Consider the following 12,733-nt stretch of genomic DNA (forward strand, 5'->3'; position numbering starts at 1 on the left):
GCAGGAGGAAACCGGAGAACCCGGAGACAGACACGGGGAGAACAAACAAAGGATTCAAACCCGGTACCTTCTTGCTGTGAGGCGACCGCGCTAACCACTACACCACCATGCCGCCTCCTTTTAACTTTAATTAAAATGAAATGAATTGACAATTACAGCAAATGAGGCCCAGAGAAATCAACCATCAGATTACTTCATGTCCAAGAACTGTACACGTTTGTGTATCTAAATTAAGACTTGTGAGCTCAGCTGGCTGCAGTGACGCTTCAAACCAGTTCAACCATTGCAGGAAACTCCCTAATCCTCTACGTAATGAAGGAGAGCTGCTTTGTTCGCTCTTTCTGGGCTGATTCCAACATTAAAATGCAGGAAGATTTCATTGTGTTGGCTGCCGTTCTATTTATTTCTTAGCTACGTTCATAAACCCTGCACGGAGCTCGACTCTTTTCTTGTCTCAAATCGTCGTGTTTCCGTCCTCCCGGAAGCAGAACGCTGCTGTAGCTGACTACGAGGATGAATGCGGTTTCCTTGCTCTGAAACCACTTTGGATTCAAAATTCCTTTGAGAGATTGACGAAAACAGTAAAAAAAAAAGTCCACGTTTGTATGTCTGTTAAGCATTTTGGCATAATTTAATTCCCTTGTGATTCAATGAGACGTGTCTTTGACTTACAGAGAGACGGACAGACACAGGAGATTGGACGGACAGACGAGGAACTCACAGATACATAGAAAAAATAAACATGGAACAGAATGAGCAGCGCCCAGTAACAGCTTATCAGTTAACATGATGCACGTCTCTCTGGCGTTCATGCTGCCGAGCTTCAGCAGCATCAGAGACGGCCACCAGAGGCAGCGGTGGAGATTCAGCGACTGTGTTCTCACAGAGACACAGAGGAAGAGAGAGAGAGAGAGAGAGAGAGAGAGAGAGACGTCTCCTGCTCCTAATCCGTCCTGTAGGAGAGGCTGGGTCGATCCTTCTGTCCTGTGCGGCACTTTCCAGCCAATTACAACCGTTTTGCTGACGGTGTTGGAGGCGGAGAGAAGGAGGGGGGGGGGTGTTTACTACCAGTCTATGGCCCCGCCTCCCATCAGGAGTTCATATGCTTTAATCCCAACCCACCCATCGCTCTAGTCACTTTTTCTTGCTGGACTTTTCAGAGCGCTTTTTATCCGACTTGCCACCTCGGTCTGACTTCTCTGACCGTTCACCTGGCTCCTTCTCCTTCTCCTTCTCCTTCTCCTTCTCCTTTTCTTTGTCTGCCCTTTCGAGCCGCTCCGCCCGGTCCAGCCCTCGCTCTGATTGGTTGTCTGCCTTGCTGCCGTCGCAGCGCGTGCCCTCGTCAGTGGATGAGGTAGTTGGTTGAGGCTGAGCCGATTTGGCAGTCTCATCGTGCTCTGAAATACTGGCGGTGATGTTGCTCACCCAGAGTTTGAGGTCCTCCTGCAGGAGGGGATCACAGTTGTCAGCCGATTGATTACTTGTTATTAAGGAGAAGGTTATGTGATCACGAAACAGATCTGGATCCAAAACATAATCTCTAATTGGAAGATTGAAATATAAATATATATATATATACACATATATCCGGAAGGCTGCATCATGTCTGTGATCACAGACGCAGCACTTTCGCTGATGCGCCGATGAGATAACGCAGATTCCAAATAGTTTCAGCTGAGGAAGGTGATATCCGGATCAGAGAGACGCAACGTCGTCATGGCGACATCTCATAGGGCTTGTGTGCCATTGATGCAGGTGTCACACGCCTTATCCATAAAATAAAGTCACATGTATAAATAGAAGCAAGAATAAATGTCCCACCTCGTCTTTTGCGTGAAACAAAAACTCGCTTCCATCCTTTGTTCTGCAAAAAGAGGACACGAGTTAAGAGATAGAATAGAATAGAATAGAATAGAATAGAATAGAAAGCCTTTATTGTCATTGCATAGTGGATTTACAACGAGATTAGGAGTTACACTGACGTCTGAGTGCAAAACACGTTCAGTGGACAAAGGAAACCATGAAAAGGGTTCGACATTTTAGGGGCACAACAGAATTATTGCACGTCACTTCCACAAAGATGGAGGACCCCCCAATGACGATGATGGGGATCTCAGAAGCTGATTGGCTGTTGGTGATGTCAGCAGATCTACTGACTTAACTGATCTCTCGATCTTTCTCCGGTCATGGCAGATGGTCGCCCACTATGAGTCTTGGGTTCTGCTCAAGGTTTCTGCCTGTTTAAGGGAAGTCTTGACTTGCCTCATCACCAAAGTGTTTGGTCATGTGGGACAAGTTGGGTTCTATAAGAGCAGGTTTTTCTCTGCTCCATCTGGAAAGTGCCTCGAGATAACTTTGTTATGATCAGGTGCTATACAAATAAAAATAAAATCAATCAAAAAGATAGTCTAAAAGTATTTATTTTAAAGCAACAATGCCAAAATTCTCCAAACTACAGCATAGGACAAGCTTCAGAAACGCTGTTTCATTTCCCACAATGCAATTGAGAGACACATTTCCTTACATCTTAAAAATCCACACGTCGTATTACAATCGCACGTTTTATGATATAAATCACCAAAGCGTTCATATATAATCACCTCTCGAGCTCCACCATTACGTTTACAACCAAACTGTAATACTTTCATGCGACTTGAACTTTTGCATACGGTCCATAGTCAATTCCAGAAGATGCTAAATAAGTCAACGAGAACTCTCAGATGATGAAAGGACGACAGTTCCGTATCTCGGGTCTAAGAAGAACGGAAGCAGCGGCTCACTTGAGTGTGAAGACGTTCTTCTTCTTCTTGTAGCCGTTGGTGACGTCGCAGTGGCAGTGCGACAGGCTGAGCGGCGGCTCGCTGTTGTACGGGGCGGCGGTGTTCTTGGCGTCCTTGTAGAAACCCATCTCCCCTTTGCTCAGGACGCAGTACAGGTTGACCCACGACCTGCTGTGGTGTGGGAAGGCGGTAGGTGAGAGGGAAGGAAGAGTGGGGGAGAAGAGGAGGGTGGGGGGGGGGGGGGGGGGGGACAGGAGGAGTCAGAAAGAGCTTAGCTCTCGCTAAGCTAACACCTCACTCACCTTACCAGAGCAGGCAGGTAGGTAGGCGGGGTGAACCGGCACCAAAAGGGAGGAGTTAATACACTGCTGAACAAACACAAGCGGGCGGAGGGAGGGGAGGGGAGGGGAGGGGAGGGGAGGGGGGGGAGGGGGGGCGTCTGCATGCAGGGTTCATATATGACTCACCTTGTGGGAGACGAGGAGGGAGCAGCCGGCATCAAGGAAGGAAAGGAGACGGACAATTTGGTTAAATGTCATTTTGGCAGCGGCAGAATTTCACAGGCAAGAAGCTGCGAGCTTGTTCACGTGCACAACCGCGAGCTTGTTCACGTGCACAACCGATTCCACTCAGTGTTTACGCCCAAATCCAGCGATTATCAGAGCAAGCGGCAGCTTTTCATCCTCATTTCAAGAATCAATCGATGGTGTGTGTGTGTGTGTGATTGCTAGGTGTCTGTGTCGCTAATATTAGTGCTATCATGTATTCTGTTAAATTCTGTAGAATATAAAGGTAACGTGATTTTAATTTTCTGACTGAAGAGACACAGGAGTCAAACAAAGGTCAAATAGATAGAAGCAAAGGTCATATTTTGTTGATACTACTTGACAAAGAAAGAAATGCGAACCACTGTGTACGAGCTACGTGGTTGAAAACGTTGTTGCCCTTATTGTTCGGGTCTTTCTCAACAGCAGAGGCTATTCAGAAAGGACATCTTTAATTAGGATATTAGATCAGTAAAATGTTTTAGCATGAGAGGAACGGATGAAAGAGACTCTTAATTATGAACAGCGGCAGGTTAAAGTGACGTGCACGTCGACGATCCTTGGGCAATGCCACAATATTAACGTGCATGTGAACACACTCAGAGTGCACCTCTGTTGCACACAAAGGTTGGATCTCAACCCTTCCTCACAGACTAACTGCGTCCTCTCTCAGCGCTGACTGAAGACAGAAGGCCAGAGGGGCCCGCCCCTTCAGGTCTCCTCCTCCAATCAGAGCTGAGAGCCAGGAGCTGTTCGGATGTTGTCGAGATCCAAGCCGTGAGAATTATGCTTTACCTTGCTATGTACATAACAGGGCATGTACATGTGAGACATTCATCCATAGCCGGCGTGGGATGAGCGTTTAGCTGTGCCTGGTCAACCCAGCCACTAGAGGGCAGTGCAGGGAGAGACGGCCGTCGGTGTCTCTCTGAGGGAAGCAGGGCAGTCATTTGTGGAGGCCTGGTAGGGTGTGTGTGTGTGTGTGTGCGCTACGTCAGCTCCAGCTAACCTCCACTCTCAAGGCGTTCATCACCTGCTGTGCTTTGTTCCGTGGACTCGTGTTAGATTAGGAGCCACACGAAGCATCATGCATGACGTTTCCACATCAGAGGCGACAAACATCAAGCGTTCTGCAGCTCCAGGCGGGTACGGGGATAATGTCGTGCCTCTCAGTCCCGCTAGACACGCCAATGTTTGTGCTGCTGCTCGTCGTTGAGGAAGCGACAGAACTCCAACCTCACAAATGAGCGAAGAGAAACCCCAAAAGGACCGCAGTGACTGGTTAAAGGCCACGACCTGCCTGGAACGACACACATCTGACGACCTTTGGAAGCCATCTTTTTATAGGCATTCCTGAGCGTGAGTAAACAGCAACACCACAAACAGTAGTTTATCTGTTTGGACTGTAATATCATACTGTGGCCATTAAATACACCGAAAAATACGCCACAAGTTTAATGTTGAAATGGTTTGAAAGACGACAGAAACATCTAAGATAGCCTCGGTGTCCACTTTGCAGGATAGAGATGCTATCTCGCTAACGAAATAGACACTGACTGCTAACCTCCATGCTTGGGGCTACGCTACGCCTTCTACAATGATGACAAGTCATGCTTTGCTTTAGCATGTCAGAAACGTCAGTGCGGGGAGCAAGCTTGTTAGCTTAGCATGCACGAGTCATGCTGCCGTCATCGTTGACCCAGGATAAAGGGCAGTGATGTCATGTGAAGCAGACAGGAAGCTTGTGCTGCAGTTCACGCGACTCTTCCACCAGATAATCTGACGCGACAGAGTAAAGACTAGAAGGTTTCGGTCTCGCCGGTGGGAGATCAAATGATGGAACCATCCAAAACGAGCGGAGCAGCTGCACATACAGTCTGATATTCATGACACCAGCTTCAACCCTCCGTCCGCCTGACAGCCTCCATCCCGTCACGCCGAGCGTTACGACGCTGAAGACCCACCTGTTGGTGCTCTTCTTCAGACTCTCAATGTCGAGCTTGCGGAAGAGGAAGCCCTCGTGGTGCGCGCTGTGTGTCGGGGGCTGGGTCGACGCCTGGCTGGTCTGGCTCGGAGCGGATCTGGACCGCCGCGTCGTCATCTCCCCAGCGTCTTTGGGTCGCGGTCGCCGCCGTGGTTTGGGTCTATCCCGAGCTCGAGGTCGATCAAGGCGGGAAGACTTCTCTGGAAGGCCATTAGGAAGGCGAGGCACCTCACCACGGGCCTGGGGGGGTGGGGTGGGGGGCAGTAGCCGGGATGTAATCATGCTCGTTTTGTTCTTACTGCTCTGACAACACAACGTTTACGTCTCCTGACCTGAGCCGCTTCCCTCTCCTGCAGCTGTTCCACTATTTCTGCCATGGTGGACCTCTTTTCACTGCAAAAAACCCACAAACGATAGAATCACACTGGAACGGATGCTCATGGATCAAATAAAGGATGAACTAAACATTCTGCTTGAGCCGCCGCTGGAAGCGACCACGGACCGCCTCGGTCGCCTCGGGGCACGCTGAGCCTCACCCTCCTCCCGAGCGCCGGTCTGAGTGCTCCTTCCCGGTGTCATGCTCGCTGGAATCCGGTCTCTCCAGCCGGTGTCGGTCCCTCTCTCTCCGCCGGCCCTCGTGACCCCCGTGGCCCTCCTGCTCGCTGGATGTTTGCCGCTCCAGTGTCCGTCTGTCCCGCCTCTCGGCGTGTTCCCTCCACACCTCCTGCGGTAGCTCATTCCTGCGTGCCTGGATCAGCTGCTCACTGGACAGCTGCCTTTCTATCCTGTTGTCCCGGTGGTAGGCGTGGGTCTGGACCTGGGGCTCGGCGTGGCCTAAGGGGGCGGTCCTGGACCCCCGTGCTCCTCTGGTGGGCTCCTGGAGCACCACCTCTGCCATCACAGCCACCTCTGCTTTCTGCGTCCCCGTCCCTATCTCTCTGTCCCTCCCCCTCTCCCTCCCCCTCTCCAGCCGGCTGGCCACCAGCAGCGGTGTCACCGCATCGTCCATGTGTTTGATTTTGGGCTGCCGTAGGTAAGGGGATGCTTTCACCTCCCCAGCTTTAGCCACCGGCGTCGGCTCAAGGTGACTCGTGACTTTTTTCGCTTGGTTTTTCGTAGCGTTGGCGCTCTCCCGCGCTTGGTTGGCTGAGACTAGCATGGCCGCCGTGGCGACTGAAGCTATGGAGGTGGGCGAGGGCTTGCCCAGTCCTGCAGCCACACCCACTACGCCACTGTGCCGCGCCTCCAGAGTGTGGCGGTAGCTGGAGCCGTTCATCACAGGCGTGCAGCTGGCGACTGTCGACGCTAGACGACGAGCCACAGGTGAAGGAGAGGGTGTCGGCGAGGCGGGAGAGGGCGACGGGGGAGAGCTGGCTTGGTTCTGTTCATAGATGGTCTGTCTTCTGACGGGGGAGCTTGGGAGATGGGGGAGGGCCGATGGACAGGACGAGGCATCTTGAGGGTCCAGGAAGACTTTACGCCCCAGTAAAGGGGTCGGGGGCAGTTTACTCTGCTCTGTTTTCAATTGTTCTACCTGTAGATAGAAAAAAGAACTTTAGAATCAAACAGTTATTATCATAATAAAGCACTAAAAACTACTCTACCCAGGGTGTGTGTATTTAATGACTGTGATAACAACATTAAAGGGATCCCTGACTATAATGGCATGTTAGCTCTATATCATTATTATTATTTACTATATTAGTCACATTTCATAAACATATTCCATTAGTTATATTTTTATATAAAGATATTTTGCACGTTGGCGGCAATTGTTGTTTACGTTGCAACGTTGCAACGTTCTGTGTGTGACATCAAACGGTTGCACCACCCAGCTCACCTGTGATTCGGGCTGCAGCAGCGATCTGTTAGCAGAGATCTGTTAGCAGCGGTCTGTTAGCAGAGATCTGTTAGCAGAGATCTGTTAGCAGAGATCTGTTAGCAGAGATCTGTTAGCAGCGGTCTGTTAGCAGCGGTCTGTTAGCAGAGATCTGTTAGCAGAGATCTGTTAGCAGAGATCTGTTAGCAGCGGTCTGTTAGCAGAGATCTGTTAGCAGAGATCTGTTAGCAGCGGTCTGTTAGCAGCGGTCTGTTAGCAGAGATCTGTTAGCAGAGATCTGTTAGCAGCGATCTGTTAGCAGAGATCTGTTAGCAGAGATCTGTTAGCAGAGATCTGTTAGCAGAGATCTGTTAGCAGAGATCTGTTAGCATAGATCTGTTAGCAGCGGTCTGTTAGCAGAGATCTGTTAGCAGAGATCTGTTAGCAGAGATCTGTTAGCAGCGGTCTGTTAGCAGAGATCTGTTAGCAGAGATCTGTTAGCAGCGGTCTGTTAGCAGAGATCTGTTAGCAGCGGTCTGTTAGCAGAGATCTGTTAGCAGCGATCTGTTAGCAGCGATCTGTTAGCAGCGATCTGTTAGCAGAGATCTGTTAGCAGCGGTCTGTTAGCAGAGATCTGTTAGCAGATATCTGTTAGCAGAGATCTGTTAGCAGAGATCTGTTAGCAGCGATCTGTTAGCAGCGATCTGTTAGCAGAGATCTGTTAGCAGCGGTCTGTTAGCAGAGATCTGTTAGCATAGATCTGTTAGCAGAGATCTGTTAGCAGCGATCTGTTAGCAGCGATCTGTTAGCAGAGATCTGTTAGCAGCGGTCTGTTAGCAGAGATCTGTTAGCAGAGATCTGTTAGCAGCGGTCTGTTAGCAGAGATCTGTTAGCAGCGATCTGTTAGCAGAGATCTGTTAGCAGAGATCTGTTAGCAGCGATCTGTTAGCAGAGATCTGTTAGCAGAGATCTGTTAGCAGAGCTCTGTTAGCAGAGATCTGTTAGCAGAGATAAGACATCTTTCTATATTTTTGTCAGCGTATTCACATAGTAGAGGTCTGTGGTTGTATTTTTAGACGGCGTTCCCTTTAATTGTTACCGAGGTGATTCGTCTTAAGGAGCTGAATCGCTCCTCCCAGGTGGCGGCAGCTTTGCGGAAAGATTCGTGTCGACGAATGAGCTGCTCCACTTCATCCACGCTGGAGCCCAGCTCCTTGCTGCTGATGAACGGCTCCTGAGCGGTCAGCCACGCCTCGGCCACCACCGCCTCCTGGGCAAACTGGTGAACCTCCAACACTGAGGGTGGAGGAGACGGTGAAATAATATCCAAAAGCACAAAGGGAACGGCTCTCAGACATCGCTGCTTATTTTGTACGTACAGTGGAACCTCGGTTCTCAAACATAATTCGTGTCTTCGGGTCGCTCGGCTCCACTCGTGTGTTCGAATTCCGACAATCTGTCCCGACTTCAGAGGCGTTTTAAACTCCGTTTCTTTGTTCGAGGTTCCACTGTACGTTGTATGTCCATCACTCTGTGGACGTGCATCTGTCTATATTTACGAAACACTTTAGTGCACTCACACTGCTGCAGGACATCCCAGTGTTTGTCCCACTTCATAGACAGCTCACGTTGCTTAGCAACCAGCTTGTCCAGCTTCTCCTTGATCTAAGATTGACAATCAACGAAATCAGAATCACAACTGCTGCCAAAGATCTTGCAGAGGAGGAGTTGCTGCAGAGTAATCGGTGACACATGGGATGCTCTCCTTCCTGCTCCGTGCACCTGCGTGAAAACCACCGACTGACTGACACAGCTGGGAATGAAGCAGTCGCTGCTCGTAGGCAGCCAGAAGCCGAGCGCCTCTACTGCCCCGTTTCACTGAAAATCACATTTAACAACTTTAAAAAAAATGTGTTTTGTATTATTTTATGTCACAAAAATGGAAGCTTTTCCACAGGACCCGGATCAATGATCAAAATAAGAACTTTGTGATGAGTTCTGGCGAATAAATAACGGTATTTAACATCGTTCTAGTTTGCCTTGCAGACTGAAGTAATGTCCATGATGTCACCTCTTCAGCCGCTGGGTTTCTGGCAGCCAGCAGGGTCTTTCCCGTCTCGACGCACTGCAGGATGCAGCGGCTGCGAGCCTCCACCTCGCTCTTCAGACTCTGGTGGTAATTCATCAGCACCTCCACCGAGGACACGTCCCTGTCGGAACCACAGTGCGCTTAAACCCACCGGCTGCCACGCGGACCACACTAAAATGATGCATTCCTAAATTTGTGAATCCACCATATCATCTGGACCGACTGTAAGGAAACCTGTAATCAGATAGTGATTTAGAACTTTTTTTTTATGGTTGAAAGATATAAAAATATATCATATGCTGTTTCATGTGAAATTTATGCCAGCCATTTTCTATGACAAGTTGTTTATTAGTATAGTTCTGGTGTCAGTGTAAACACCCCACAGCAAGGTAAACTCTCGATGTCCACTGTGGGTGATACCTCGGCTTCTCTCCCGTCCCGATCTGACAGACGATGGCGTCCATCCACGTGATCTGATCTCGGACCATGCTGAAGAACTTCAGCTTGTCCGTCTCAGTGGTGATCTGCACCCGGCATTCTTCGCAGTAGGTCAGCAGCTCCTTCCAGCTCTGCATCACCTCGTGCTCGCGGCACGCGATGGCTTCGGCTTTCTCGCCGGCGTACACCGTCCTCAGCTGGGCGGCGCTCTCCTGCAGCTGACGCACCTGGCAAAGCCGGGGAGAGGGGGGACTTTAGGGAAAGTAAAGCTGAACAAGAAGAAACAGAAGGTAAAAATGGAAGGAGCGTTTCTTTTCCAGCTGTTCAAACAGATGTGCTGAGTCAGGGCACAGACGCTACCGGCTCTGACGCCGGAGTCGACGCGGAGCGGCGCCGACCTGTTTCCCAGGTGCAAGACAAAGAAACTGAAGCGAAATTCAGAGCAGAGCAAGAAGGGACTTTTAGCTCATAGAAGCAGATGCAAATAATTAAATGTTTTTTACAATATGCATCAAAAGCTATCGCTTTGATATTTACCCATATTGATTGTCACAATGTAACAATATGTTCGGTTATTATTTTAAGCCAAACTAAAGAATGAACAGGGCTATAACTTGTGGCTCAGGTTTGATTGTCAGAATAAAGATTTAGCAATAAGAAGAGACACGCAGAGGAGGAGGCCGCCGAGCCGAGGAGGTGATCGTATTAGAGAATAGCGTGGAGGAGGAGCAGCAATACAAGTTACCGAAAGCCTTAACTTTATTAATAATGTCAGACAAACAGAACTCATAGACCTTCGCTCTTTGCTTTCTAAGGCCTGAGTGGACTGACAGGAACTCATCTGCACATGCTTCAATTGCATTTCAAACACCACAGGATGTACTTTTAAAGACAACGCAGGTGATCCTTCAGTGAATAATAGAGCGGCCATTTTTGTGCATGTGTTACTATACTTGCGTGACCAGCAGCTGTATGTCCTGCTCAAAGCTGTGCAGGAGTCTCTGCAGGGTGCTGGTGTTGGCGGTGCTGTCCTGTCGCGCCCGAACCTCCGGAAGCCTCCGATGTTTGTCCTCAACCTGGGTCAGAACCTGAAGAAGGAGCGTGAATCGGTGCAGGAAGTGTTCTACGTCGTGCTGCGGAGCATTTCCACACGCTTCGCCTCAGTCGGGCTCGCCATCCGTCTCACCTCTCTGGAGTCCGAGAAGAACTTGTGAAGTTGATGCGACGCAGCAAGCATCTGTGTCCGGGTCTCCATGAGCTCCAGCAGGTCTGCCCAAGACTCATTCACCCCATCCTTCCACTCTGCGATGGTGGCGGCCTCTGAGTGGCCGTAATCGATGAGCTCGTCCACCATTTGGTTCAAGGCCGTGACTCTCTCCTGCCCCGCGCCGCCCGTCTCTGAGGCAAACTCGGTAAACTTCTCCTGCAGGACCTGCAGGTGCAGCAAATACACGGCTGTTCTTTTAAGGTTTGTCTTTAAAGGAAATAGCAACAGATTGATCTGTCGACACACTCACAGTGACATGCTCAAAGTCTTGGCCCAGTTCAGGTGAGCTGGCCACCACCTCCCTCTGCGCTATCCACTGCTCCAGCTCGTCCACCTCCCTGTTGAGCTGGTAGAGCCAGTACTGCTGCTCCAGGCGGCTCTTCCTCTCCTCCACCAGGTCCTTCAGGGACACGTACAGACGATCGATCTGGGACTGGCGCTTGCTGATCTGCTCACTGGAAGGAGGAGAGACGGCGTGTAAGGACAGCGTTACTCACGGCGACAAGTCAATCATGAGAGATAATTAGCAGAGATGACCCTGCAGCCAGTCGGGACCTTATCGGGATCTCTCACACTCCAGAGTCCAGACAGTGAAGCAGTGAGCAAGAGGGGTCAGTGAGGGGTCAGTGAGGGGTCAGCAGCGACTCCACTGCTTGAGGAGGCTGGCTTTAAAATAAATAAAAAATAAATAATAAAATAATAAAACATCATGACGGTGTTTTATCACTCCTTCATTGAACTATCATGACGGTGTTTTATCACTCCTTTACCGAACTATCATGACAATGTTTTATCACTCCTTTACTGAACTATCATGACGGTGTTTTATCACTCCTTTATTGAACTATCATGATGGTGTTTTATCACTCCTTTACTGAACTATCATGACGGTGTTTTATCACTCCTTTACTGAACTATCATGACAATGTTTTATCACTCCTTTATTGAACTATCATGATGGTGTTTTATCACTCCTTTACTGAACTATCGTGACGGTGTTTTATCACTCCTTTATTGAACTATCATGACGATGTTTTATCACTCCTTTACTGAACTATCATGACGGTGTTTTATCACTCCTTTACTGAACTATCATGACGGTGTTTTATCACTCCTTTACTGAACTATCATGACGGTGTTTTATCACTCTTTTACTGAACTATCATGACGGTGTTTTATCACTCCTTTATTGAACTATCATGACGGTGTTTTATCACTCCTTCATTGAACTATCGTGACGATGTTTTACCACTCCTTTATTGAACTATCATGACGGTGTTTTATCACTCCTTTATTGAACTATCATGACAATGTTTTATCACTCCTTTATTGAACTATCATGACGGTGTTTTATCACTCCTTTACTGAACTATCGTGACGATGTTTTATCACTCCTTTATTGAGAGTGTTGTGTCCTTTTCTTTGGTGTAGTGGTTTGGCCAGGCTACTCTGAAACAGAAAAAGGGGTTGAATGTTATTGTTAAATGGTCAAGTCGTCTGCTTGGTGAAGCTCAGAGCAGCCCTGCATCCTTGTACAGTCGGCAGGTGCAGAGGATCGCCTCCTCCGTGTTACATGATGACCTGCACCCCCCCCCCCCCCCCCCCTGTACGGTCATTTAGTCTCTCTGGCCTCTGGGTGGAGGTTTTTATGTCAAGGTGCCGAACTCAGAGGTACAAAAACAGCTTCGTCCCGACTGCGGTGAGTCTGCTGAATCAGCGTTAGTCTGCAGTTCCTCATGTATTTTAATCCTTCATTTTTTTATCGGGTTTAATTTTAATCATAGTCTTAATCTTGTGTTGTTGTTATTTCT

The 12,733-nt window shown here is 49.0% G+C and overlaps 1 protein-coding gene across 1 annotated transcript in view; it reads right to left on the minus strand.

Annotated features, from left to right (window-relative positions):
* Positions 1 to 1,134: 1,134 nt before the first annotated feature.
* Positions 1,135 to 12,733, minus strand: part of LOC137901798 (spectrin beta chain, non-erythrocytic 4) — a 50,124-nt gene continuing 38,525 nt past the window's right edge. Inside the window, 13 exon segments of the mRNA XM_068745839.1 lie at positions 1,135 to 1,443; positions 1,822 to 1,864; positions 2,781 to 2,951; positions 5,290 to 5,549; positions 5,642 to 5,702; positions 5,846 to 6,843; positions 8,228 to 8,424; positions 8,709 to 8,793; positions 9,200 to 9,404; positions 9,638 to 9,882; positions 10,609 to 10,743; positions 10,842 to 11,087; positions 11,173 to 11,377. Coding sequence (XP_068601940.1) covers positions 1,135 to 1,443; positions 1,822 to 1,864; positions 2,781 to 2,951; positions 5,290 to 5,549; positions 5,642 to 5,702; positions 5,846 to 6,843; positions 8,228 to 8,424; positions 8,709 to 8,793; positions 9,200 to 9,404; positions 9,638 to 9,882; positions 10,609 to 10,743; positions 10,842 to 11,087; positions 11,173 to 11,377 — 3,160 coding nt within the window.

The sequence above is a fragment of the Brachionichthys hirsutus genome, chromosome 11, assembly GCF_040956055.1.
Source record: "Brachionichthys hirsutus isolate HB-005 chromosome 11, CSIRO-AGI_Bhir_v1, whole genome shotgun sequence".
Classification (NCBI taxonomy): domain Eukaryota; kingdom Metazoa; phylum Chordata; class Actinopteri; order Lophiiformes; family Brachionichthyidae; genus Brachionichthys; species Brachionichthys hirsutus.